Raw genomic sequence first — 27,847 nt, 5'->3', positions numbered from 1 at the left:
GTGACTGGCGTATCTATAATCCCAACACTCCTATGTCAGGATGGGAAGCAGAGACAGGAGAGTCAGTAGATACTTGCAGGTCAGCTAGTCTGGGATACACAGTGTCTTGGCAGAAACAAAGGAGACCCTGCTCCCAAAGTAAGAGGGAATGAAAGACCTGACTCCCCCAAACTGTGATATCCATATGCATGCATGCATATACACGTGTACACATATACACATACACATACACACACACGTGCATACACATGCAAATAATAATAAATAAAATTTTAATTTAAAGAAAATCTCTTGGTCAGAATAGGCAGTGGAATCACACAAGCAAGGGCACAGTGGGGGTTTTACAGTGAATTTAGCAGGACTTCTAAGCCTGAGTTCCCAGATCACTGTTAATCTATATAGGTGATCTTTGTGATCCAGTGTAAATCCTTGGACTATAGATTTTTTAAATAATGGAATGGAATGAAATATTTTATAAGGAATACAGTAATTAAAAAGTCAATCCAGGTGTGGTGACACATACCTGTAATCCCAGCAGCACTCAGAGGCAGAAGGGCCAGGTCTTCAGGGCCATCCTCTGCTATACACAGTGTATCTGAGGTCTTCAGGGCCATCCTCTGCTACATACACAGTGTATCTGAGGTCTTCGGGGCCATCCTCTGCTATACACAGTGTATCTGAGGTCTTCAGGACCATCCTCTGCTACACACACAATGTATCTGAGGTCTTCAGGGCCATCCTCTGCTACATACACAGTGTGTCTGAGGTCTTCAGGGCCATCCTCTGCTACATACACAGTGTGTCTGAGGTCTCCGGGGCCATCCTCTGCTACATACACAGTGTATCTGAGGTCTTCGGGGCCATCCTCTGCTACATACACTCTGTCTGAGGTCTTCAGAGCCATCATCTGCTACATACACAGTGTATCTGAGGTCTTCAGAGCCATCCTCTGCTACATACACATTGTGTCTGAGGTCTTCAGAGCCATCCTCTGCTACATACACAGTGTTTCTGAGGACTTCAGGGCCATCCTCTGCTACATACACAGTGTGTCTGAGGTCTTCAGGGCCATCCTCTGCTACATACACAGTGTATCTGAGGTCTTCAGGGCCATCCTCTGCTACATACACAGTGTATCTGAGGTCTTCAGGGCCATCCTCTGCTACATACACAGTGTGTCTGACATCTTCTGAGCCATCCTCTGCTACATACAGTGTGTCTGAGGTCTTCAGAGCCATCCTCTGCTACATACACAGTGTATCTGAGGTCTTCAGGGCCATCCTCTGCTACATACACAGTGTATCTGAGGTCTTCAGAGCCATCTTCTGCTACATACACAGTGTATCTGAGGTCTTCAGGACCATCCTCTGCTACATACACAGTGTATCTGAGGTCTTCAGGCCCATCCTCTGCTACGTACACAGTGTATCTGAGGCTATAAAATATCCCATCTCAACAAACACACACAAAAGAGTGAACTTCGTGCTTTGAGCTCAAATTATGTCAACCTTTCGATGATACTTCTTTCTTTCCAGAAACCATGCCTGTTTAGGCTAGTTTTAAATATTTTCTTTAAAGCTGGGGCAATGCAGGCTACCAAGATGAGTCAGCAGGTGAAGGAGCTTGCCACCAACCCCAGTAACATGTTCTCCAACCCTAGGACCCACTCGGGAAATGAGAGAACCAACTCCTCTGTTGTCCTCAGACATCCACAATTCAGGTTGTGGCACGTGTATGCTCCCCCCATACAAACAAAATAAATGTAAAAACATTATTGGAGAATTAAGCACTTGGCAAATGAAATGTTTGAAGACAGGGTGATAATTGAATGAACTAAGGAACCTTGTTGAAAAGGCTGGAAACCCCTGGGGGGAAGGTGTTGTCGCGGGTTGAGAGGTGTGAGGAGAAGGGATTAGTTTGGCAGCAGACAGAAAATGAGGTTGGCAAAGTACAGAGGAGCTAATTTGTGAAAGTGTAAAGCAGTGGGCACAGCAGAAGTTAGTCCGAGCTCTACTGTGAATTCAGACTCATCAGAAAAGGGAAGAAATGGTCCTGAGGCCAGAAAATATGTCAGGCTTTTACAATGTTTTGACGAAAATGATCTTAATGTCAAGATCAGTGGGGGCGAGGTCTATATTGCATGTTAGGGTATAGTGTAAAGAGAGGAAGAAGGGGGAGGGAAAACTGGTGAGAGGTTTAACTTTCTGTATGTGACATCCTGATAAGGGGTAGAACCCACCTGCTGAGTCGCCATAAAAGGGATGGTGAACCGCAAATACCACATAGGTTTGTTCAGGGCTGTCATTTTCCCAAGAGAGAAAACCCGGCCTTGGCTTTTCAGGAAGAGCATGCAGTACAAACAGAGAAAGTGCCTTCTGGGAAGAGATGTGGGAATGGCCTGGGAGTCTGTAGGAAGCAGAGGCCCCTGTGGGACACTTGTAAAGGGGGTAGATCACCGAAACCCTTCCTGCAGTAGCTGGAAAGGATTGGAGTGGTGCTTGCTGGGAACCTGAACAGATGCTCTGCTACTTAAGGACCTGGGGCTTGCAGAAGTGGTTGCAGATCATGTTCTGAGTCGTGAATTCTTTGCTATAAGTGGAGACTGCTTTTTTGTTCTCAGCTGTCCAGACTCAAATAATCACATAGAAACTGTATTAATTACAATACCGTTTGGCCAATGGCTTAGGCATATTCCTAGCTAGCTCTTACATCTTAAATTAACCCATTTGTATTATTTTATATTTTACCATAATGTTTGTGGTTTGCCGGTAAGGTTCTGGCATCTTTCTCCTTCAGCAGCTACACGGTGTCTCCCTAACTCCGCCTTCTTTCTCCCTGCATTCAGTTTAGTTTTTCCTCCTACCTATATTCTGCCCTGCCATAGACCAAAGCAGCTTCTTTATTAACCAATGGTAATAAAATATATTCATAGCATACAGAGGGGAGTCCCACATCACTATGCCTCCTCTGTTGCAAATCAGTTGACACAGTCGAGCTTAGCATGAAATTCACCCGGGATGTCATGATTCATTGTCTTGTGAGCCTTTAATAGTTTGTAATAATTTTATGATCGGACAATTCGGGTTATATTGAGCTAAGTGAAATAGCTCTATTTCATCTATTAAAAACAAGGCAAGGGGCCCAGTGGATAAGGTACTTGCTGCTCGAAACTCCTCCCCTTCCCCCCCCCCACCTCAGCAAACTAACTAGACTAGTGGCAATTGGCAAGCTCTGGGTTCCAAAAGAGATTATGTCTCAATGAATAAAGTAGAGCTGCAGGAAAAATGGCTCAGCATTCAATAGTACTTGCTGCTCTTCCAGAGGACCCAAATTTGGTTCCCAGCACCTATGTCGGGCAGCTCACAATTGCCAGTAACTCCAGCTCCAGGGGATCCAACACCTTCTTTTGACTCCACAAGCACCTGCAAACATGACCTGTACATGCAAAATGTACAGATGCACATACTACATGTAAATGAAAATAAAAGGTTTGTGGGAGCCAGAAAGAGGGGGAGGAAATTCTCCATATAGCCTTGGCTGGCCTGGAATTCACGATGTAGATCAGGCTGACCTGGAACTCAACAGAAGTCTGCCTGCCTCCCAAGTGCTGGGATTAAAGGCATCCACCACCAAGCCCAGCTAAAAATAAATCTTGTTTAAAAAAACAAAACAAAAAAATCTTTAAATAAAATTTAGTGCAACTGAGGAAGACACCAGCTGTCCCCTTTAGGCATGAAATACATATACATTGCAAAATAAATACATAAATAAAAAATTATCAAAGCCCCAACTAAGTGAACTTTGAGGAGATTCAGGGCAGAGCCATGGAGATGTGTACCAGGTCTGACTTCCAGGCCCTACCTGTGAATTCTTTGATCCTTGAATAAGTTCATGGTTTTCATCTTGTTTGAAATAGTGCATTCATGGGGAAATAAATGCCTTTCTGTTGGCCCTCTTTTCATCTCTCTGTTCTGATGCCTATGGCACCTCTGTCCTTTTATTCCTGTAGTCAGCTGGACTGCTTTGGTTTTCAGCAGAGTCTGGCTTCATGCTTCTTTCCCAATCTGTCAGTGAGCATCCATCTCTGTCAGTAATTAGGTGATCTGCAGAATCTCTGGTCTGCATTGTCCTGCTTGTGCTGCTGATTCCGGCTATGGCACGAGGGACCCCTTCCTTGAGATGCTATAGGAAGGAGCCAAAGTGAACATTCTTAGTCTGTTACTGCCAACTTGTCATACACCCTGGCCTGCAACACGAGAGCTAGAGGATTTCATAGCATTTGTTTTCTTTTATTTTTTTAACACTCGGCATAGCTGAGGGTGAGACTCTCTTGACCTCAGACCAGCTCCAGCAACAGGTAGAAAGTTTAAAAGGAATTGGGCTGGTCTTTTTCTTTGGTTTGTCAACTAAAGTTATGTGACAAAATTTTTATTTTCACAAATAAGATAAAGGGTTACTACTTTAAAGCCCAAAACAAGAAAAGTAATGCATAATTTGACAATTTATGTTATGTGTGTGTGTGTGTGTGTTTTTTTTTTTTCAAGACATGGTTTTACTGTGTAGTCCAGGCTGTCCTTAAATTTGCTATGTTGCCCAGGCCGGCTTGCTGGAGATCCTTCTGTCTCCTGAGTGCTGGGATCATGGGGTTTACCACAACACCTCACAAATTGTGCTTTGAGAGACTTCAAATGAGTTTATATGAACTTATTTCCTTGATTAACTTATAGCTTTACTTTGTGCATATTGTACATCAAATGCAATGTAAGGAGTGCAATTGTGCCTTTTAATCCTAGCCAGGAACATAATGATGCATAGTCGGAATCTGTGTGGTCTTTTTTTTCCTTTTAAGACAGGGTTTCTTTGTAGCTTTAGAGCCTGTCCTGGAAATAGCTCTCATAGACCAGGCTGTCCTTGAGCTCACAGAGATTCTCCTGCCTCTGCCTCCTGAGTGCTGAGATTAAAGGCATACGCCACCACCGCTTGGCCTGTGTGGTCTTTTAAAAAGATGTGAATTTTTATTTATTGTTTGTTTTGTGTGTATGTTTGTGCTCCTCCTATGTTTGCTTCAGCACACACATTTGAAGGTCAGTGGACAACCTTTCGGAGGTAACTCTCCACGTCTACCAAGGAATCAAACTCAGGCTGTTGTGCTCAGTATCAAACACCTTTACCAGCTGAGTCCTCACCCCTGACTCCTGTGTGGTCTTTAAAGCAGGAAAATAAGCCCAGTAAATTCCTGGTGTTTAACTAGGAGTTGAAACCTGTGTTCAACTATTTCTTTCATCCAGTGTGAAATATACAGTCTGCTGTGTTTCTGGGGCGTATGTCCCATGCAAAGAAAGATAATAACAGTAAGAAAAATTATAGTGTTTGAGGAATTCTCAGGGTAGTCTTGACTTTGGACATGTCAACTTGGATATGCCAAGAGGACTGCTAAGGAACTTTATGATAGTATTCAGACATGTGTGTCCAGACCTCAGGGGAAAGGCCTAGAGCCAGAGACAGAAGTTTTGGAATTTCCAACACAGAGGTATGTTTAAAGCTGTGAGACTGGCTGAGAACACCAAGATAGTTAAACAAGGAGAGACTATTTTAAGAGGAACCAGAAAATGGAACTAAGAAAGAAGATCATAGAATTCAGGAAAAAATAATTGTTATAATATTTTTTATTTTCAAAATTAAAATATAATTACATAATCTCTCTATTCCCTTTCCTCCCTCCCTCCAATCATTCTCACGTACCTCCCTTCTCTCAAATTCCTCTCTCTCATATATATTTATATGAACCTGTCCAGTTCATATAAAGTTATTTCTATGTTTCAGGACTGACTACTTGGTATTAGATAATCATTTGCGAGGGATAGGGGAGCCACTTTCCCTGAGGAAGACTTTCTCCCACTCTCAGCATTCCCTAGTGCTGCTAGTTTTTTTATTTAGGGTTGAGGCCCTACGAGCTTCTGTAGTGAGGAGAGTGGCGGGCTGCATTCCCGCCTGGCTCCTAGCCGCCTGGCTAGCTTATGCCCCGAAATAACAACACACAAACTGTATTCATTTAAACACTGCCTGGCCCATTAGTTCTAGCCTCTTATTGTCTAATTCTCACATCTTGATTAACCCATTTCTAATAATCTGTGTAGCACCACAAAGTGGTGTCTTACCGGGAAAGATTCAGCATATCTGACCTGGTGGCTGGCTTCATGGCGACTGGCTCAGAGAGGAGAGGCATGGCGATTGTCTGAGCCATCTATCTCACTTCCTTCTTCCTGTTCTGTCTACTCCACCCACCTAAGGGCTGGCCTATTAAATGGGCCAAGGCATTTTTTTTTTTTTTTTGTTTTTCGAGACAGGGTTTCCCTGTAGTTTCTAGAGCCTGTCCTGGAACTAGCTCTTGTAAACCAGGCTAGCCTCGAACTCAGAGATCCGCCTGCCTCTGCCTCCCGAGTGCTGGGATTAAAGGCGTGCGCCACCACCGCCCGGCACAAGGTATTTTTTTTTATTAACAAATGAAATCAACACAAACAGAAGACTCTCCCACATCAACGAGCTTTCACCCTTCCAAAGTTACCATGTCGATTGGTATTGTTATTGTTCAGGTCTTGTTTGGACAGCCATCTTAATGAAAATTCAGGGATGTAGCTTCTCTGACATTTCTTAGAGACACAGTCTCACAGCAAACTTCCTGTCCCTCTGATTCTTACAAACTTTCCACTCCCTCTTCTGAAAGGATCCCTGAGCCTTATGAGTTATGCTGTAGGTATAGTATATAGTAGTTGTGACTGGGTACCACATGATCTCATAATCTCTTGTCTTCTGCGTTTAATTGGTTGTGGTCTTTTGCAGTAGTCTCTGTCTGTTCAGGGAAAAGAATATTAGAAAAATATCTAGGAATGGTGTTTGAGCCTAGTCTACATAATGACATCCTGGACAGCCAGGGCTGGCGCTCTCTCTCTCTCTCTCTCTCTCTCTCTCTCTCTCTCTCTCTCTCTCTCTCTCTCTCTCTCTCTCTCTCTCTCTGTGTGTGTGTGTAGGTAGGTAGGTAGGTAGGTAGGTAGATGGATAGATGGATGGGGGGCTGGCTCTGGAAAAATAAATAAATCAGTGCATAAATCAGGAAAATATGGTATCTTAGAAGCTACATAAAAAGTGGTAGTACAGACTTTAAATCTCAGCACTGTACTTGGGTGGCAGAGGCAGGCAGATCTCTGTGAGTTCTGGTCTGCAAGAGCTAGTTCCAGGACAGGTTCCAAAGCTATAGAGAAACTCTATTTCAATATGTTTCCCAAAGTGCAAGAGTCTGCTTGGCCCTGAGTATTTGTCATTGTGGGGTCAGTAGTGACTCCAGTGAGAGCTGCTTTGGTACTGGGAGTTTTGTTATAGAAAGACACTAGAAAGGGAGTAAAGGCTAGAAGTAAGAGGGTTTAGTATTTGGGCTTTTCGGGGGTTTTCAAGAGGGGCCTGTGAGACAGGGTCTTTCTATGTAGCCCAAGTTGACCTGAAGGTCTTAATTTTTCTGCCTCAACCTCCCAGATGCTGAGAACATCTACCAGGACTAGCTGGTTCTGAGTTTACATTGGGAATTATAGGAGACTGGAATCGTGTTCTTGAGTATTCAGGCTGCCTTAGACTAGGAGGCTGGAAACAGCAGAAATGTTTTTCTTGCGTTGTGAATAAGAGAGAGAAAGGAGGGCAAGATGGTAGTAAGGGTTGTATGGTCAGTAACTTACACCTTCTGGCGGGGTCAGAAGTTTGCTGGAGTCAAAGAAGAGGAAGTGAACGGTAAAGAGAAGACCTGGGCCTGGGGTGAGATGCCTGAAATGTGGTCCTGACAGACTCAGGGGTCTGACAGGAGAGGCCGATGCAAGGTAGACACAGTAAAAACCCAGAGAACTGAGCAGAAGAAATGTGGGATAGTGAGTCCCCAGCAGCTAAACTCTTGAAGGAATAAAGGTCAGCGCAGGACCATAGTAGGGGTGATGGATGGAACAGTCCAATCCCAAGAATTTTGAGGGAGAAGATGGAGAAAATGAGCCAGAAGTAGCAAGGAGATAAAAACCTAGTAGTCAAGAGTCGTGTTAGGAGGATGTCTTCTCTTCAGTAGGGAAGCAGTGTTCTTAAGGAAAGTTCTAGAAAAGCAAGCAGCAGAGTGAAAATTTGGGTCAGAGCTCATTTGGATAAGTGCTAGCTGCATAAGCATGAGGGCCCAGGCAAAAACTGGTGTCTTGGTACACTACTGTAATCCCAGCCCCGGGGAAGCAGAGACAGGAAGACCCCTGTGATTCACACACACACACACACACACACACACACACGCACGCACGCACGCACGCACGCACGCACACATACATACATACACCATACATGAAAGTTTGGGGAGGAATGTGTTGCAAATGGATCTCCAGAGGTGGGGAAAGAGAGGAGGAGAGGAAAACCAGGGATGTTGAGATCTTCATGGTGGAAGGGAGACCTAGGAATTGAGGGCTTTTCATGGGAGACTTGAGCAGATAGAGGGCGTGGTGAAGTTGGTGTCATGCTGCAGAGACAGATAGGTGACAAGACCTTAGAGACTGAGGGCAGTGGTCCCCCCTCTTCTTACTGATGGGACTACTTTCCGTTCACGTGAGAGGGTAAGTGCACATTGTCTTAGATTGCTTTCCAAAGTCTGTTCTCTTTATTTTTCATTTACAGATCCTTAGTAATTATCAGCACTTTAGATGGAAGAATTGCTGCCCTGGATGCTGAGAATCATGGTAAAAAGCAGTGGGATTTGGACGTGGGCTCTGGTTCCTTGGTTTCATCTAGCCTCAGCAAGCCAGAGGTAAGAAACTCAAGTTGTGCTGAGAATCACTGGTGTGTCTCCTTGTGACGCTTGAGTTCGGAGCCTTTGCCTGGGTTAGAGACGTCAAGCAGTCATTGCACCTTTCTGTAAAATGGTGTGGATGATGGTGCCCACTTCTTAGGATTGCTGCAGGCGTTCAATGTGTTAGCCTTAGAAGCAGCCAAGGAACTGTGTCTGCTATATCCATATAGCGTGTTACCTGGTTGGCCACATGATCATCTTTTCTTGTTGTCATCATAGGATTCCCAAGGAAGAACAACAATTGAGATTTTCTAGTTAGAAATCCATACTGCAGAACCCTGTGCTTTGTTACTCTCTACATTTTTTTCTTAAGTGTTGTACATCCTAATTTTTTGTTTTTCATATGCTCCAAATCAGGTCAATATATATATAGGAGGAGGTGGATGGAGAGAGAGGACCCAGGCACACAAGCACACACATGCCATATTGCACACATGGAGGTTGTGTGATCAGTTCTCTCCTTCCACTGTGGGTTCCAGGGATTGAACTCCAATTGCCAGGCCTATATGGCAAACACTTCTACCCACTGAGCCAGCCCGAAATACACTACATTTCATCTAATTTTATCAATAGCAGAAAATGTGTACTTCCTAGTTCTGAGCTCTGTAATATAGAGAGCAACAGATTTAGATTATGCTTCCAAAACTGCTCCAGCTCCACCCCTTAGCAGGTTAGTTCCCCATCAGTGAGGAACTGCCCATTTTGGGGTGGTGCCATGGGGAGGATTAGAGGTGAGAAGCTTATTTTCCAGTATTTAATCTTGACTCCGGGTTGTCTCCTTCTGTTGTTTAAGTCATTTAAAGTCCATCCGTCTTTAGAGTCGTGGCAACTGACATGCAGTCAGTTGCCTGTTGAATGCTCTCAGTCTCCTCCCACATCGAGTCATTCCTGACTGTGGACACCCCCACAGTAATCTTTTCTTTCAAAACCTTCCTAGCTGGTATCAAGTTGAGAAGAGACAGAAGCTGACCTGAGGGCCTTAAGAATGACCCTACTAACACTGGTGGAGCTTTGTGATGGGAACTTGCTACCAACCTCCTTTCTGTAATCACACTTCCCTGTGTCTTCCAGTAAACGCAGCCTGAATTATTTTTGCTGCACTGAAGAGGGGATTAGGGAAACAGTCTTGCAGAACCTCTGCATTTCTTATATGCTAAGCCCAGGCTAGACTTTGAGCAAGCAGTGTTTATTATGCCATTCCTATTCAAATCACCACCCTATCTATATATCTATCTGTCTGTGTGTCTATCTGAAACAGAGTCTTACTATGTAGTTCAGGATAACCTTGTATGCATTATCCTTCTGCCTCAGCCTTCTGAGTGCTGGAATTGTAGGCATGTACCTACATCACACCCAGCTATATATCTATATTTATAACATTTAAATTAAAATAAAAATAGCTCAGCAGATAAGAGCACTGGCTACTCTTCAGAGGTCCTGAGTTCACCAGCAACCACAGGGTGGCTTACAACAATCTGTAAAGAGATCTGGTGCTCTCCTCTGGCATGCAGGCATACATGCAGGCAGAACACTATATACATAATAAATAAATCTTTTTTAAAAATTAAAATAAGTTGCTCCAAAAGTCTTACTATTTAATAATAAACCTAGTACATGATAGCATGACGTGTTATCAAGATAAAAGAGGCACCCTTTTTACATATTTGCAAATCTCTTTAATTTCCAGTTCAGTAAAAGACAACTAGATTTTTATATTTACTTCTTTCTTAAATATCTTGCATTGTTGTCCAACATGGGAGCCAGTGACTATAGTCCCAGCATGGGGAGCTAGAGATCAGCCTTGGGTACATCATGACTTCAAGGCCATGAAATGTATGAGACCGGTCTCAGAAAAACAAACAAAAATTATATTGCAGTTTTTGGTTCAACTATATGAAGACTATTCAATCCCGTACATAGGTCATTGGCAAAGAGAGGAATATTTTAGTGACCTTTGGCTTTGTTTTGACACTGCCACCAAAAGTTTCTGAAAGGATCTGAAACCAAAGCAATTAACATTTTTTAAATGTTTTTATTTATTACTGGGGTTTTTGTTTTGTTTTGTTTATGTCAGGGTCTCTCTATGTGGCCCTGGGTGTCCTACAACTTGCTATGTAGCTCAGCTAGCCTCAGACTCAGAGATCTGCCTGCCTTTGCCTCCCAAGTGCTCGGATTAAAGGTGTGCCCACTCTGACCTTATTTTAATTTATGTGTATATGTGTGTGCCTGCTTGTGTTCCTCGTTTGCACAGTTCTCATAGAGACGAGAAGAGAGTGTTGGATCCCTTTGAACTGGAGTGGTTGGGGGCCATTCAGTCTGGATGCTGGGAACCCAACCCAGTCCTCTGCAAGAACAGCAAGTGCTCTTTATGGCTGAGCCATCTCACCAGCTCCTTCAATGAACATATTATACTCTATTGCGTTAACATCCACTAGCCATCTTGCCTTTTGTATAGCACCATAGTTTTCTGACTTCACTAGGAAATACAGGCTTACTGAGTTATTAATACATAATACACTGGAAAAAATTCAGTTTGTTACTAACATCACTGATTTAATCAGAAGCTGTTGGTCTGGTTGGGTCTGGGTTTCTGGTGTTGGGAACTGAGGCCTCCTGCACACTAAGCTCACCTGCCACTGTGCAACCCACCCAGCCCTGAACCGTCTTCCTAAGTACTAGAAAACTGTAGGTTGTCTTCTGGAGACACAGCCTACCTAGCTTTCTGATTTTCACTTGAAAACTCAAATTTTATCACAAATACTGTCAGTTGTTGTCTTTGAAGTGAAAAGCCTTTGTTCTTTTTGAGGAAATGTCTGGAGTATTCTGAGTGTCATCGCTGTTGTTGGTTTCAGTTGATTGTTGAACAGAGCACATAATTCAGTACACACAAGTGCTGCTCTCGAGATGTGCTTCAGGTGCGCTTAAGATGCTCACAAGTGTTGACACACTTCCTGTCAGTGACAAGATGATAGTCCTGAGGGTCAAGAGTCAATAAAATTTGTCATGTTTGTTGCTTCAAATGTTTTATTTTTGTGTGTGGCTCTCTGTCTTTCTCTTTCTTTGTCTCTCTCTCTGACTTCTCTGTCTGCCTCTGTGTTGTGTCCTCCCCCCATTCTCTTTCCTTCCTGTTCTCACTTGCCCCCCCCCCCCCCCCCGCCAGCCTTCTTTTAGCAGAGTCTTGGAGAGCCCAGGCTCTCCTAGAAATCATAGTCCTCCCGCTTCAGCCTCCTGAGGGTTGGGTTTACAGGTATTCAACACAGTGCCCTGCTAGCATTTTAGTGCTAAGGATTAAATGTGAGGTTTTGTACGTGCTTGGCATGTGCTCTGCCAACTGGGCTTCGTCCCCAGACCCATCAAGAACAGTTTGTTTATTTGTTTAATTTTGGTTTTTTTGAAACAGGGTCTCGCTTTGTAAAGCAGGCTGGCCCTGAACGCACAGAGATTCACTTGCCTCTGCTAAGAGCAACTCTTAATCTGGACATTGTGTCATCCTCCTGTGGTTGTGCAATTTATGAAGCAGAGGCAGGAGGATCACTACAGGCTCAAGGCTAATGTAGTCTTGAGGCCAACCAGGGCTATATAGGAAGACCCTGCCTCAAAAATTCAGAGAAAAGCAAAAATACAATTTCTGTTGCTGAGCGTGTGCAGCAGGGAGGAACACATCTGTTAGGCACTAGCGTGTCAGCACGTGTTGCCCTTACAAATTCAGAGCATGTAGCTAGAGTGACAGGAGCCGTCAAACCATGTTCTGAAAGCTGCTTGGCCTTCTGCAAAAAATTTATAGACCATACTTTAAGGGCTGCTAACCTAATCGATGATAGAAATATTATAAGGACATTTGAGATGATAAACATATTTTCCGGGAGACAGGAAGCACTGTGAGTTGGATCCATCTGTCACTCATACTACCCAGAATCTACAAGTTATGTTTAGAAGTTGGACTAGGGCTGGGTGTGATAGTGTGCACCTTTAATCCTGGAACTGGGGAGGCAGAGGCAGTTGGATCTCTTTGAGTTTAAGATCAACATAGTCTTGAGTTCCAGGCCAGCCAAGGCTTCATGTATAGTAAAATTCTGTCTCCAAAAAGAAAAAGAAGAAAGGAGGTTAGGCAAAATACTACTACAAAAATGCCCTGAACTTCAGGCAATATCTTCCAAGCCCATGTGGAACAATGTTTTCTGGAGACTCTAGTCATCCTAGCTGCTATTATGTCCTCCTGTAAATACAGTGCTTAGTGGGCAGCCATCACGTGAGAGGAGGGCTAGTTGAAGTGGACAGGAAGAACCGGCATGGACATATGGGACATGTCTCCCCAGTGACAGTAAACAGATGTGTGACTCCACCTGGGTCCTCTCTCAGCTCCGTCTGTTTGCCATACATGGCCATACACTGGTGCACAACTGTAATCTCTGAATTCCAAAGACTGAAGCAGGAGAATAATGATTTCTATACCAGCGGGGGTCATACAGTCAGAACCAGTCTCAGAAGACACAGATAAAGCTGGGCACATAGTGAATGCCATCAACCCAAGCACTTGGGGCAGGACTGGGGAGAAATGAGGGTTCAAGGTCATTCTTGGCTACATAGTGACTTCAAAGTCAGCTTGGATTCCAGGAACCCTTGTGGAAAAAAGAAGCTTGTATAAACTGGCAAGGTAAAGTGCTTGCTGCGTCTGTGAGGACTTGGGATCCCCCAAGCACCCAGGTGATAGCTGGATGTAATGATAAAATCTTATAATCCCAGTGCTGGGGAAGTGAAGACTGGAGGACCCCAGACTTTCTGGTCAGCTTCTCTGGCTGAATCAGTGACTGAAGAAGATACTCAAGGTTGACCTCTGGCCTCTACTTGCACATGCACACATGTATATACCCCCCCCCCCAACACCCCAGGTACATGCACATAACCATATGCACACACACTACTTTTTTCATTAAAAGTACAAATTCATTACTTATTATCATGCTAGGTTCAGATCTCCTTGCATCCTGGCTTGTTTTGATGCCATGAACTCTTTCTATTCCAAAGGGTCTATAAACTAGTGTGTTTTATTGTGTAGTGTGTTGCTTTATTGGTGTTTTGACTATGTCAGTGAAATTCCTGGTGTACAAAGGAGAGTGATAGCTCCACTAGGAGCAAATATTTTGTATCATATTTAGAAATTGCATGTGGCAGGAAGGCTGAGGTGTCATGGGTTACACATCTCATTTGCACTCTTTCCTGTTTACAAGGCACCTACAAAACTTCCTCAAAAGAATGTCAATACGAAACCAACCTACAACTGTGCCTCTGAGTGTGTATTAGGGTGACTGCGGAGCCTGGATTCACTCTGGGGGCTTTAACAGATTATACCCACTATTTTGGACAGCCAGTAGCTAATACATGCATTTTAACTTTTCAGAAGGACCTCCTGATATGAAATCTGATTTTCTTTTTCTCTGGTAATTTAAATATAGGCGCAGCCTTTCTTTTTAAAGATTTAAATTATGGAGATTTAATTATTCCTCACTGATTGTCCTAAAATTTTATTTTAATAAATAATAATTTGTTCTGTAGGATATTTTTTTGAGGTCTGTGGGCACTTTTGGGCCACACAAATCTAAATAAAGTAGAACTGCCAAGGTGGCTTAGTTGGTAAAGGGACTTGCTGCTAAGCCTGAGGACCTGACTTTGATCCAAACCCATATGGTGAAAAGAGACAACCTCAAGTTGCCCTCTGTCCTCCACCACCCTCATGCCATGGCATGTGCACGCACACACAGGCACACACACTTTAAATGAATGTAAGTAAAAAACAAAATTTCCATTGATGGGTTGGGCATGGTGGCACACACTTTTCTTCAAGCCCAGCACAAAAACAGAAGCTAGTAAGAAATCTGTGAGTTCAGAGCTAGCCTGGTCTACATAATGAGTTCCAGGCCAGCCAGGGCTACATAGTGAGACCCTGTCTCAACCAATCAATTAACCAACCAAATAAATTTCAATAGACTAGATGTTTTTGAGTTCTTATTTCTCTGTGTCTTGGGTCACTTCTGTAACTACCCAGTTAGTCCTTACTTTTATTGAGGATGCCTTTATGAAGAACGTTCCAAATGTGTATATTGACATGTGCAATTGACTTGAACTTACTTAGATGGCTATTTTTATCTTTTTTTACTTTAGATTTTTACCTTTTTACTTAGACTTTAGACATATCATATTGTTTTCTGTTTCTGCACTGTGCCTTCCTTTCCTCCTAAAAAGAGCAAGCAACTCTATTGTTAGTCTATACTTAGTTAGAATTCAGAGTTTTACTTTATTTTAGACATGATTTTCCCCATGTGATGAGCCTTTCTGCTTCAAACAGGTGCATAAACAGACAGCAATGACATGGTGCTCCTGGGGAAGGGAGGGTGTTTTACCAACTCTCCTTCACCCTGTCTGGCACAGGGGCTTCCTGCCGCTGCCATCGCAGTACCGGATTGCAGGCATGCACCACCACACTGGTTAGGTGGAATACCTTTGAAAAGATGCACCTAGAGCTGAGCATGGTGGCACACACCTATACTCCAAGTACTTGATAACCCCAGCTCTTAAGACGCTGAGGCAGGAGGATAATGAGTTTGAAACCAGCATGATTGAGATCCTGTCACAAACATATTGAAAGCAACTGTGTATACACACCCAGATAAATAGTGCATCTTTCATAGTTACTAATTATGATTTGTTCACAGATCATCCTTAGAAACTGAATATTATTAGAACTCAGTTAGGATGGGTGGGGCATGTCTGTTATCTCAAATTTTGGTTCAAGGCCAACCCAGACTGCAAAGTGAAACACTGTTTTAACCCCCACCCCAATTCCCCTCAGAAAAAGAAGACAACCTGCTCTTTCTCTCTCTCCCTTTCTCTCCCTTTCTTTCTCCTCCCCTCCCCCACCATGTAATGCTGGAGATTGAACTTAGGTCTTGTACTAGCTAGCTTTTTGTCAGCTTGATACAAACCTAGATATATCTGAGAAGCGGGAACCACAGTTTTGAAAATGCATCCATAAGATGGTCTGTAAGCAAACCTGTAGGCATTTTCTTAGTGATTGATATGGGAGGACTCAGCCCATTGTGGGTGGTGCTACGTCTAAGCAAGTGGTCCTGAGCAAGCCAGTAAACAGTGTTCTTCATGTCCTGTGCTTCAGTCCTGCCTACATGTTCCACCAGTGATGGAGTATGATCTGAGAGTTGAAATAAACTTCTCCAAGTAGCTTTTGATAATGGTGATTCATCACAGCAATGAAAAAGTAACTAAGACAAGCCTTATGAACTCTAGGCAAGAACTCTACTACTGAGTCCTTTGCATTCTATGAAAGATTGCCTAATTTAGGGCTAGAGAGCTCAACAGTTAAGAACACTTGCTGCTCTTGCAGAGGGACCTGGATTTGGTTCCTAGTTCTAGGATATCTATCACCCTTCCCTGGTTTCCATGGGCAACAGGCACACATACATACATGCAAATACTCATACACTTAAAATAAAAATAAACAAATCTTTGAAGATTGTCTAATTCATTCTAAAAGTTGACAAGTTCTTTAAAAAGATTGATTGATTGATTTTGTGTGTGTGTGTATTGAGAGAGAGAAAGCAGACAAAAATAGACGGGGAGAGAGAGAGAGAGAGAGAGAGAGAGAGGGAGAGAGAGAGAGAGAGAGAGAGAGAGAGAGAGAGAGAGAGAGAGAGAGAGAGAGAGAAACAGACACATAGACACACGATCACTCTGCTGGCCTGGAACATAGTATTCCAGGCTACCCGGCACTTCTTAACTCTTCTCAGTCTTCCCAGTCTTGGGGTTACAGGCATGCACCCGTGTGCCTAACCCACATTTCTTTTGATTTGAACATTAAAAGGTGCTTTTCAAATGATCTAAGTCATCAGCTATGAAGTCCATTTTGAACAGTTAACTGTCAATTATGCAGCAAGCCAATATCTAAATGCTTAATTGCTTTTAATTATAGAAACGAAACTGTTTGTCATTTAATTTTTATGAAGCCCTTAGTGTGGCTGAAAGCAATTCTGTGAACTAAACTAATTTATTCTAGCACACATGCCAAATGAGAAATTGAGATTACCCCCAGCTGTTGTTTAGGAAACGGGCTCTTCCTGTGTATTGCTTTTCTAAGTGTCGATTAGTCAGGGTGAAGACGGTCAGTTATTGGAGTCACTGTCCTTCCATCAAGAGTGAGACAGGCGTGCTTAAATAGGTATTGTAGTCATTTTCCTTGTGACATGTTGTAGGTCTGTTCTTGAGATTAGTTCACAATTTTGAAGATAATAAACACCAAATCATTTCTAGAGTGCTTTATCTCTACATTTTAGTTTTTGATATTTAGTGGTGTTGTGTGTGTGAGATGTGGGGAGGTCACATGGCCACGGCACTAGTGTGGAGGTAAAGTCGGTTCTCTCTGTTCAATTTTATAGGGGTTCCAGGCTTGCCAAGCAGTTGTTTTCCCTGCCGAGCGCTCCCCTGGGCTCCTGTTCTACATTTTCTTTTGAGCATGTAACTCTGGGTGTGTCCTAATAACTGGATGTGCCCCAGAAGTTCTCATAATCCCTCCTGCTGGAACTCCAGCTCTCGTTAGCCGGGAAGCCTCTCCATCATCTGGGAGGCACAATCTCCAGGGATTCCGTAGCAATCTTATTTTTATTTCCCCATCATAGTGATTTTGGCATATAAGGGGAAGTAAAGACAGTATTTCTATAATACAATAATAATTTCTATAATACATAATAATAATACAATACATCTATCTATCTGTCTACCTACGTACCTATCTATTGATTTTTTTTGAGACAGGGTTTCTCTGTGTAACAGCCCTGGCTGTTCTGGAACTCACCCTGTAGACCAGGCTAGCCTTGAACTGAGAGATCTGCTTACCTCTGGCTCCCCAGTGCTGGAATTAAAGGTGTGTGCCCCCACTGCATTCTTGGGGCATCTTCCTATTGATTCACAAATGCTAAAGTGGCAGTGTCGTCAATGGTTCGATTTAGTTAAGTAAGAGTTGCCACTTTTGGTTGAAGATATAGCTCAGTTGGTAAAGTGCAAAAATCCCTGGGTTCAGTCACCACCTCTGCATAAACAGGTGTGGTGGCACAGGCCTGTGGTCCCAGCAACCTAAAGATGGAAGCAGAAGGATCAAAGTTCAGTATCATCTTTACCACATACGGGGCTCAAGGCCAGCCTAGGCTGCATGAGACCCTGTCTCAAAAATTTTAAAAGTTACCATTTATGTCCTATGCATAGCACATCATCTTTAAAGAATTGGAGTATTAGAAATATAACTTCTTGGTTCCCGAGAGATGGCTCAGTGGGCTGCTCTTCTGGAGGACCTAGGTTTGAGTCCAAGAACCAACATCACAGCCATCTGTAACTCAAGGAAGTTTAGAACTTTGTCTGTTGCTGTGGAGCTAGCGCAGCCCAAAGGCTTCCCGCAGTTCCTTCCTTCTTTTCAATATTCCATATAGTTTCAAATACATTGCACCTGTCATCCCAGCATGGGGCAGGGGGGCGCTCAGGCAGGAAGACTGCTGTGAGTTCAAGGCAAGCCAGGGCTACATAAGAAAAATTTGTCTCTAGATAAATAAATACTTCAGTCTTCTTGTTTATTCTTTTCCCTCTCTCCAAAATCGTGTAGCCTTTTAAAAAGCTATCCCAAGGGTTATGAATATATTTGTGTATATGAATATAGTATATTGAGTGCAGTAACTGCCGAAGACAGGATGAGCAGTAAGAGGACATAGAGCAAGGATGGCTGCTCACCAGGTCTGGTGGTCAGAGAAGACTTCTCAGAATTAAATGATGAAGAGAAACTGCTCAGCAGAAGGGTAGAGAGGGGAGGGAAAGGATTGCCCTGGAAGAGGAATGAGGGTTATGGTGGTGAGGGCTGTAGCATGCTTAGGAGACCAAAAGAATTGAAGTAGCAGTAAGGGGGAGCAACAGAGATGAGTTTATGAATGGGGTGGTTATGCTAGGTCTAGCAAATTACATGAGGCATCTGTTACCCAAGTACTAACCGGCCTGGACCTGCTTAACTTCTGAGATCAGACGAGATCTTGGTATTCAGAGTTGTGTGGATGTAGACTGTTAGGCCTTTGTGTTTCATCTGGAGCTTAAGGGAACCACTGAAGGAATTTAGGTGAGAAAGTAATTTAATTGGAGAGGAAGGACTAGACCAAGCTCAGAAGCAAGCTGGACCAGTTGAGGTTGCACTGGATGAGGATGGTAATTTGGACTCTTGTGACAATGGTGGAAATTGAGTGATGAGTTCATGAGAAGTTTAAAAAGGGGCCTTTTATGAACGCACAGGCCAAAGGGGAATTAAGTAGTAAATTAGGAAGAGAAGTAGAGCTGGGTGTGTGGTGTATTTCTGTGGTCCTAGCCTTTCAGAGGCAATAATAAGAAAATCCAGGAATCAAGGCTAGCCTGGGTACCCTAGTGAAACCATGTCTCTAAAAGGAAGAACAGGAGAAGGGAAGGGAAGAAAGGATTGAGATACGTAGTTCACTTGCAGGGTGCTTGCTGAGTTCCCATAGCAGTAATACCCATCTCCTTACAAGATGCTAAGGAAGCGTTTGACTGTACAGGTATTGTACTCCCAGGGGTGAGCTCGGAGCTGCACACAGAGCAGTGTTAGTGTCCTGGGAACCAAGAGTATTGGTTGCGTTGAGGAGAACAAGAACACCAGCAACTGAAGACCAGACTTTTAGAATCCAGTTTCTTAAAATTGAGATGGAGATAAGCAGAGATAACAATATTTCAGAGATAGGCTGGTTTTATGGTTTTACAGATTTTTCTGCATTCCTTCCAATTTCTCTACTGCTACTTGGTGCTAATACATATTTTTTTAAACTTTATTTTTATATATTTTTTTGAACTGGTCTCATCTATCCCAGGCTAGCCTTGGACTCAGTGTGCTGATGAGGAGCGCCTTGAACACCTGATCCTGCTGCCTCTACTTCCTGAGTGGTGGGATTACCCAGTTTTCTGCAGTCCTGGGGACAGAACCCATACTAGGCAAGCATTCTACCGATTGAACTACATTCTCATCCCCTACTTTAAATATTTTAAATATAAATATAAAATTCCACAACTAGAAATAGCTGGCGAATCATTGCCAAATGCATTTCTTATAGACAGCTCCTGATTCATGAGTCTCTAGAATTCTCACAGCAAAAACAGTGTCAAAAATCCTTTGCAGTTTGATTGTAGAGGATTTGGGAAAGCTTGAAGGGGAGACGTGAGCAAGCCTGTTTATTGGGTAGCCAAAGTAAAACATTCATCAGTAATTTAGGGACCAGAAGAGGTCTATCTTTCTAAAATAGTTATGGAAGGGCTGGCAGGATGGCTCAGCTGGTAAAGAGACCTGACACCAAGCCTGACACCCTGAGCTTGATTCCTGGAGTCCACATAGTGGAAGAAGAGACCTGGTTCCTGCAGGTTGTCTTCTGACCTCATTCATGGTGGCACATGTGCCCTGCCCCTACTAAACATTGATTTTTAGATAAATGAAGGAGTTGTGGAGTAATTAAAGAACTCACCTGAAATAAGTCAGCGTAAGGAATGTAAAGCATCGAAGTGTCAGTTTTTATCCGTGGTCCCCCAGCGAGTGTGTCGTGATGTGCGGGACTTGAGGAGTGAGACTGGGCGAGGTGCAGAAATTCTGTCGTGAGCCCTGGCTTCAGATGAAGCAAGCGGTGTGGCCAGTAAAGCAGTTGTGGGTAAGCAGAGTGTCCAACTTAGTGCTTTGGATGAGTGCCATCCACCAGTCTGCCCCTTCCAGTATTAATGAGTTCTCGGTCTTTGTTGTTACTGTAGAGTGCTATAGATGCCTCTGTTGTGATGGGGCAGGAGTGTGTTTCCCTGTGGTGGGTGCTCCAAGGTAATGGTCTTTTCCAGCTGTTTCCATTGCTCTCCCTGTTGGATCCTCCTTGTTGAAACAGCATGTGATAGTTTCTATCCTTACCCCACTTCCTCTTCACCTTTTCCTTCTTCATTCTTTCTCTCCCAACCTGCATCTGGAACCTGACTTCTGTAACTGCCCCAGTCAGTGTATTTCCTTCTGGGTTACAGAGCAGACTGGCACCAGTAAGTCCAGGAGCCATTTTCAATTTTTAGTCACGCTGTGCATCAATTACTACTGGATACTACTTTGGAGATTTGGTGATGGTCAATGTCTCAGTCACTTACTGACAATTAGCTGTGTATACACATCTGGCTTCCAAAACAGGATGAGTGGAAATTCATTATAGAAAAAAAAAAATAGTTGATAAGTACAGAATAAGCGATAGAATTAGAAATCACTATTTTATTTTGTTTAGATGAATAATAGAATCATCAACCAGTACTAGAATGAAAAACTGCTGGGACGTTTTTAAGTGGGGAAAGTTAGCTGACTCCCTAGAACTCACTGGTTGGTAACAACTTTACTAAAAGTGGAGCAGTCAAATGCTGTTCACCCTATAGCGTGGCATAACCCAGGAGTCACCGCGCTTTTTATATGAAAGTCCAGATGGTAAATACCTCAGGCACAGGGGAACACATGGCCTCTGTTGCTGTTAGGGTGATTAGTGTAAGTGTAGTGAATGCAGGTGGAGCTCAGGAGTGACCACGGATGATATGCAAATGAAAGAATGTATAACTGGGTTACAATAAGACTTTTCTTAATGAAACTGATTGGGCAAGACTCAGCTTGTGCAGTTCACAGACTCCTAACACTATAGGAAATAACACCAGTTATGAAATACATGTTCCAGGAAGTGCATAGGTTAAAAGGAGAAGCTAAAGAAGGTGGGAAGTTCTGACTGTGGGACCTTCTAAAGTACCTGGAATGCTTTCTTGATAAAAGAGCGTTGGGACTAGAGAGGGCTCGGGAGCTGCTCTTGCAGAGGGCCCAGGTTCAGTCCCCAGCACTCACCTAGTGCCACACAACTGTCTGTCACTCCAGGGCCAGGGGTTCCGATGCCCTCTTCTACGTCATCAGCCACCAAGCACACATGTGGTACACAGACATATGCTCAGGTAAAATGCCCATATATGTAGAGTAAAATGGAAAATAATTTTTTTAAAAAAATTTTCAATACACGCAGACAGAATATTGTATACATAATAAATAACAACAACAAAAAAAATTTTCAGAAAAAGAGGAATGAAAGAGGCTCTTACTGGAGTGTGGGGGATCAGGTAGGATGTAGAAATGTGGGATTCCTCATGGTAAAGTTTATCTTTGGGACAGTCTGGGAAATGTGAATCCTGATGCTTTTATGAACCTCCTAGCAAAGTACCAGTAATTACTGGAAACCAATGCATGCGGGTTGCTGTATTGGCCTTGATGCATTTCATGTTTGAAATATTTCACAATAAGTTCGCATTGAATACTTGGCCACATAGAAAGCAAGGAAGAACTAAGTAAGAAACAGTCCCAGGCAGCTGGATTTTTTTCCTGATGTTCATCTTAATGTTTTTTTGTTTTTTTTTTTTTTTTTCTCTTCTTCAATCGAGGTTCCTTTTCCCAGGGACAATCAGAGTTCTTATGTCCACCGTAGTCTTTTAGACAGCAGTTCTGGTTACACTTGTATCTGTGTACGCTTAGCTTTATGTTCAGTAACAGAAGTCAGATTACTTTGCTCAGCTGTTAATTCTTGATAATTGCATAGAAAAAGGCTCTAGATCTTTTCTGAGCTTGCTAGCCAATGTGACAGACCTTTTGTTTTAAAATTATGAACAAGGGAAAACAAATAGAGGAAATAAATACAAAACAGCAAGAAGTTATACATTTTTAAATGACCAAAGGGAAACGCAGGTTTCATGATTAGCTTGATCTGCAGAGCGGCGGATCGGAACAGATAGCTACTCACGGTGACATATGGGTGGAATGTGCTTGTGCATCAGCTGGCACCGCAACCTACATTTTTTTCTATCAAGAGGTTCAGAGCTGACTATCAGAGTGACTCATTCCTTTGCTTAGAGGATGAGGTAATGCTATTGTGAGGGGTGATGTCATCTCTACCTGAACTGCATGCATATAGATCTGCTCGGGCTCTCCAGGAAAAGCACCATCTGCTTTCATATCCACAGCCTGAAAGGCTTTGAAGAGATTGGTGCAAAGGTCACCAGCCTCAAGTATGACTCATAGGCAGCCAATCAGCGAAGAGCAGCTACTGAAAAATAAACTTCTAAAATCATAATCCAGAAGTGTGACAGAATGATTCAATACTGAATCCCAATTCCTCTGTCTTATGTTTTGTGTTTGCTGAGTTACCACTGTTGAGAGTTTAACTCCTAAAATAAAGCCATTTTCTCACTGTGGTCAATCATCTCAAACCATCTTGGTTGTTTAAAACATTTGTTTTAACTGGAGATTAATTTTCTGTTGCTTTGGAGATGCATGGGTTGTTCTTGAATTTCAGTTCGCATTAGTTTGACAGCTGCCTTTTGCGGTTAGGAGCCTGTGCGCTCATTCCCTAGGAGCCAGCTGCTGCTGTAGGGAAAAGAGTTGCTAGTGGGAGAAACGTGCCAAAGGAGATGCTCACTGCTGGTGGCAGACCCAGCGATTCTTCCTTTGGTGCCAGTGGTCCCCCAACCCATTTGAATTTACTGTAATTTGAATCTGCCATTCTGCTGTGTAGAATGTCAAATTTCTAACATACGATGGAAGGTAAACAGCAGTAAATACTTGCTTTGTTTAATTTGTATCTTCAGATGGCATAGCATCTACATACTGTATTGCATCGCATCTTTATCACAGCAAAAACTTGTTCTAATGACAACGTTAAGTCAGACATTCTACAAATATAAAGTCACACAGGACTTTGAATGTCCTCTACAGTGCTTCAGGCCCTTGGGATTTGGGGTCTTTAGTAAGAAGATAATAAAGAGCCATTGAAGATTTTTCAATATTGTCATAACAAGTTTAATGGGGCCAGAGTGATTAATCTAAAAGATACACCAAGCTTAGACTGAAGGAAAGGGTATTATAATAGCTCAGGTCAGACGTAGTAAGGCTCTGAACTACAGTGTGAAAGCAGTGAATTAGGACAGTGTCTCCACCTGCCTTCCAGACCCCCAAAGTTTAAGGCAGAGATTCGAGAAGCATAGAGAGTGAGTTAATGCCAACCTAGAACTAGTGAAAGTGAGCCTGCTTCAGAAACAAGGGCATCCAGGAGAATTCTGTGTTAAAGCAGGGAGGCTGGTTTGTTTGAAGGGTTTGTTTGCTGTCTGTAACTCTTTCATATTCTCTCTTCCCAAAGTTTGAAGGCTGACTGATCAAGATAAGAATTGTGTCATTAATTGGAGTTGGTGACATTTTATTTTTAATGCCAGCAGGTGAATGCCATGAAAATCTGTACTAAAATTCCTAAGACATTCACGGCCAGAGACCTTGGATCATGCCCCGATTTCCTTTCTTCTGCTCACACTGCCCAGCGAAGCCACAACTGAAACCTCCCTGTTTCCACTCTTCTGCCAACTTCCTCACTTCCTTCAGTGCTAAGTAGTCTTTGTCTTATGCCTGCTAGCTGTGCCTCCACTGTTGTCCCCATCCTGTGCACTTTCTTCCTGGTGCCTCACTAGTGAACAGGTCATTTCTACCCAGAGACCTTTGCAAGCTTGTTCACCAGATGTCAACATGATCCACTATCTCATGTTGAGAGCTTTGCCCTGCTGTTATTAACGTTCCCAGCAGGATCTGCTGTGAGTTCTTTATTGACATTTCCTTCTCACTCAACCCACATTTTCCTCTGCCCCTTTATCTACATTCCCCATAATAATCTCTGTTACCAATATACTATATATCATTTACTTATGACATTTTTGTCCCTAGACACCAGAATTCAAACTCCATATGGCAGTGATTTTTGTTTGTCTGCGTGCCTTTCCTGGGTCGTTCATCAAGATTTTGTTTATCTGGGTGTGGTGGCCAATACCTTTAATCCCAATACTTTGAGGAGACAGAGGCAGGTGGATCTCAAGAGTACTAGGCCAGCACTGTCTGCAAAGAGAGTTCCAGGACAGCCAGGGCTACAAGGATAAACCCTGTCTCAAAAAACAAACAAAATAATAAATTTTGTTTAAAGAAGGAAGGGTGGCACTATAAACACTTAGGAGGCCTAGTTATCAGCCGTCCAACTCAGCAGAGTTGAGAAAGTAAATGAAGAGAACGGACCCTGGTTGATTAGCATCCCTCACCCTATGTTCCCTTGATTGGACTGTAAGAACATAGGTTTAAAAATAATGCATGTTCTACTAGAAAATCATACCGTTCCACATTAATGCATATAAAACAAAAAACCTTTTTTTGACTTCACTGGATCCCCAGGCTCTCTTTTGGCAACTTACCCATCAGTATGAAACTCTCTTGACCTGTAGCAGAGTCTGAGAACAAAACCTTACTGGACTGTCAGGCCAGGGGACTATCAGCCCGTGAAGTGATGGGCGGTTCTTTCCCATTACTTCTGGTTGATAGATTGTGTTTTATGTGTTGCTCAGAACCCTAGACCTTAGTTACTACTCTTCAGATTCGAGGCTTTTAAGAGTCAGCTTTTCTTTTAGGTGTTTGGGAATAAGATGATAATCCCTTCCCTGGACGGAGACCTCTTCCAGTGGGACCGTGACCGAGAGAGCATGGAGACCGTCCCTTTCACTGTGGAGTCCCTTCTGGAGTCGTCGTATAAGTTTGGAGACGATGTCGTTTTGGTTGGAGGAAAATCTCTTACTACGTATGGACTCAGTGCATATAGTGGAAAGGTGAGTGACAGTGTATGTGGGGGGGGGTGTTGGAAGAAACAGGGTTTTTAGTCAGAGTTTCATGTGTAGCTAACTGGCCTGGAGCTTGCTGTGTACACCAGGCTGGCCTCGAACTCGCCAAGATTTCCAGTTGGCAGTTGAGCTTTAATGTCATTTTCCCCTGAAGATTGTTGTGGAATATTCCTTTACAATGTGTGAAGATATGTCACTGTGATTAGTTTAATAAAAAGCTAAGCCAGGCAGTGGTGAAACACGCCTTTAATTCCAGAATTTGCACTTGGGAGGCAGAGGCAGGCAGATCTCTGTGAGTTCGAGGCCAGCCTGGTCTACAGAGGTAGTTCCAGGACAGCTAGAGCTGTTACAGAGAGAAACCCTGTCTCAGACAAACAAGACAACAAAAATCTAAACAGCAGATAACTAGGTCAGATTTTCAGGTTAGAGAAAATGCTGGGAAGGAGAAGGCAGAGTTGCCAGCCAGACACAGAGGAAGTAGCATGAGCTAAACAGATAGATGAGATCATGAGCCACATGGCAGCACGTAAATTAATAAAAATGGGTTAATTTAAGTTGTAAGAGCTAGTTAGGAACAAGCCTAAGCTATTGGCCAAGCTTTTCTAATTAATAATAAGTCTCCGTGTGGTTATTTGGGAAAGGGCAGACAGGGCAGAAAAATCTTCCCACAGAGGATAGAATTTGTGTTACTAAGACATCAGAGGACTGGAGAGACGGCCCAGCTGTTAAAGGCTCATAACCAGAAATACAGGAGTAAGCATCAGAGCCAGGGTAACAGGAGGAGAGGAGAATTAAGAAATATGGTTTGCTGTACTAGACATTTTATAGTGTGTTATTTTTTAAATATTTGTAATATTCCTAAGGATCATGCATTATATTCACATCTTTACAGGTGAAGAACCCTTAAAAGATTAATAATAATCCTGATGATAAGAGTAGTTGCTGCTTGTTTATCTGGTTCAGTCCCTATAAAATTACCTGAGGAGAAAGCTGGTACCCACAGAACAGATAAGGAATTGAGACTTTAGCAGATTTGGAAGCTCCAAGGTCAGAGTTGCCTTAGATCAGACTGATGGCAGAGTCATTAGTGACCTAGATTCTCTCCAGCAAAAGCTCTAACATAAATTCAGAATCAGCCTGCCTCTGAGATCGGGTATGTAAGGTAAATCCGTCATTAGAAGTAATTAATTTAAAACGTCATTTTTACAACCCACCTTAAGCCCTGGGTATATAAACATTTTCTGTGGAGATTTACACTCGGAAAAGGAAAGATGAGCATGTGACTTTTTAGGTCCCCACAGCTCAGCAGTTCCTCATCCAGGTGCTGGGCCCGTCACACATCTCTTGGACAAGCTTCTGCGTGGGGGCTGAGGAGGCCATGCTCTCCAGGCTGGCCACTGTAGCTCTAGTTTCAGTCTTCTTTTATGCCAGTTTCTCCTGTGAAACAGCAGGATTGGACGCAATCACCTGGTCCTCTGGCTGCATGTACTGCTACAAAAGTCTGGGATTCCAGCATGTCTTCAACCTTTTGTGTGGATTTTAGTTTGGGTCAAACTAAGGATCCTCTTTTTTCCTTAAACCTAAAGGTATTAGAAAAGGTTCTGATTTTTCAAAACTGTATACATAATGCTAGATGGAAGTATTGAGATTGACTTTTTTTTTTTCAGCTCATCTGAAATTTTCGTAATGACATTTTTGCAAAAATACTATTTGTTATTCATGGAATTCCCCCAAAATAGGGCTCCAATTATATAAATCCTAAAATCACTCCCTGAAATAAATGCTGTTGGAACTTTTATGGTTCTAAAAAACTTGTTTCAGAATTTAATAATCTAACTGATGCTCATTACTTAGGTACTTCTTATGCACTTTTAAATTACTTTTTAAAAATTATAAACATGGTGGTGCTTGCCTTTAGTCCTAGCGTTAGGGAGGCAGAGGCAGGCAATCTCTGAGTTTAAGGTCAGCCTACAAAGCAGGTTCTGGGATAGCCAGGGCTAGTACACAGAGAAACCCTGTCTCAAAACAAACAAACAAACAAAAAAACCAGAAAGAGGTCTTGTTCTGGGCATAGGGACACACACCTTAATCCCAGTATCTATGAGGCAGGGGCAGGTAGATCTCTGTGAGTTCAAAACCAGCTTTATCTACATGAGCAAGTTCTAGGCCAGCCAGGGCTATATAGAGGTGTGCATGTATGTTGCTTCCTTGATT

At 42.9% G+C, this 27,847-nt stretch overlaps 1 protein-coding gene across 1 annotated transcript in view; it reads left to right on the top strand.

Annotated features, from left to right (window-relative positions):
- Positions 1-27,847, top strand: part of Eif2ak3 (eukaryotic translation initiation factor 2 alpha kinase 3) — a 67,734-nt gene that overhangs the window by 6,368 nt on the left and 33,519 nt on the right. The window contains exons 2-3 of the mRNA XM_038320550.1: positions 8,686-8,815; positions 25,427-25,621. Coding sequence (XP_038176478.1) covers positions 8,686-8,815; positions 25,427-25,621 — 325 coding nt within the window. The remainder of the gene's footprint in view (positions 1-8,685; positions 8,816-25,426; positions 25,622-27,847) is intronic.

The sequence above is a fragment of the Arvicola amphibius genome, chromosome 2, assembly GCF_903992535.2.
Source record: "Arvicola amphibius chromosome 2, mArvAmp1.2, whole genome shotgun sequence".
NCBI lineage: Eukaryota > Metazoa > Chordata > Mammalia > Rodentia > Cricetidae > Arvicola > Arvicola amphibius.
This window is presented reverse-complemented; position numbering and strand designations above follow the sequence as displayed.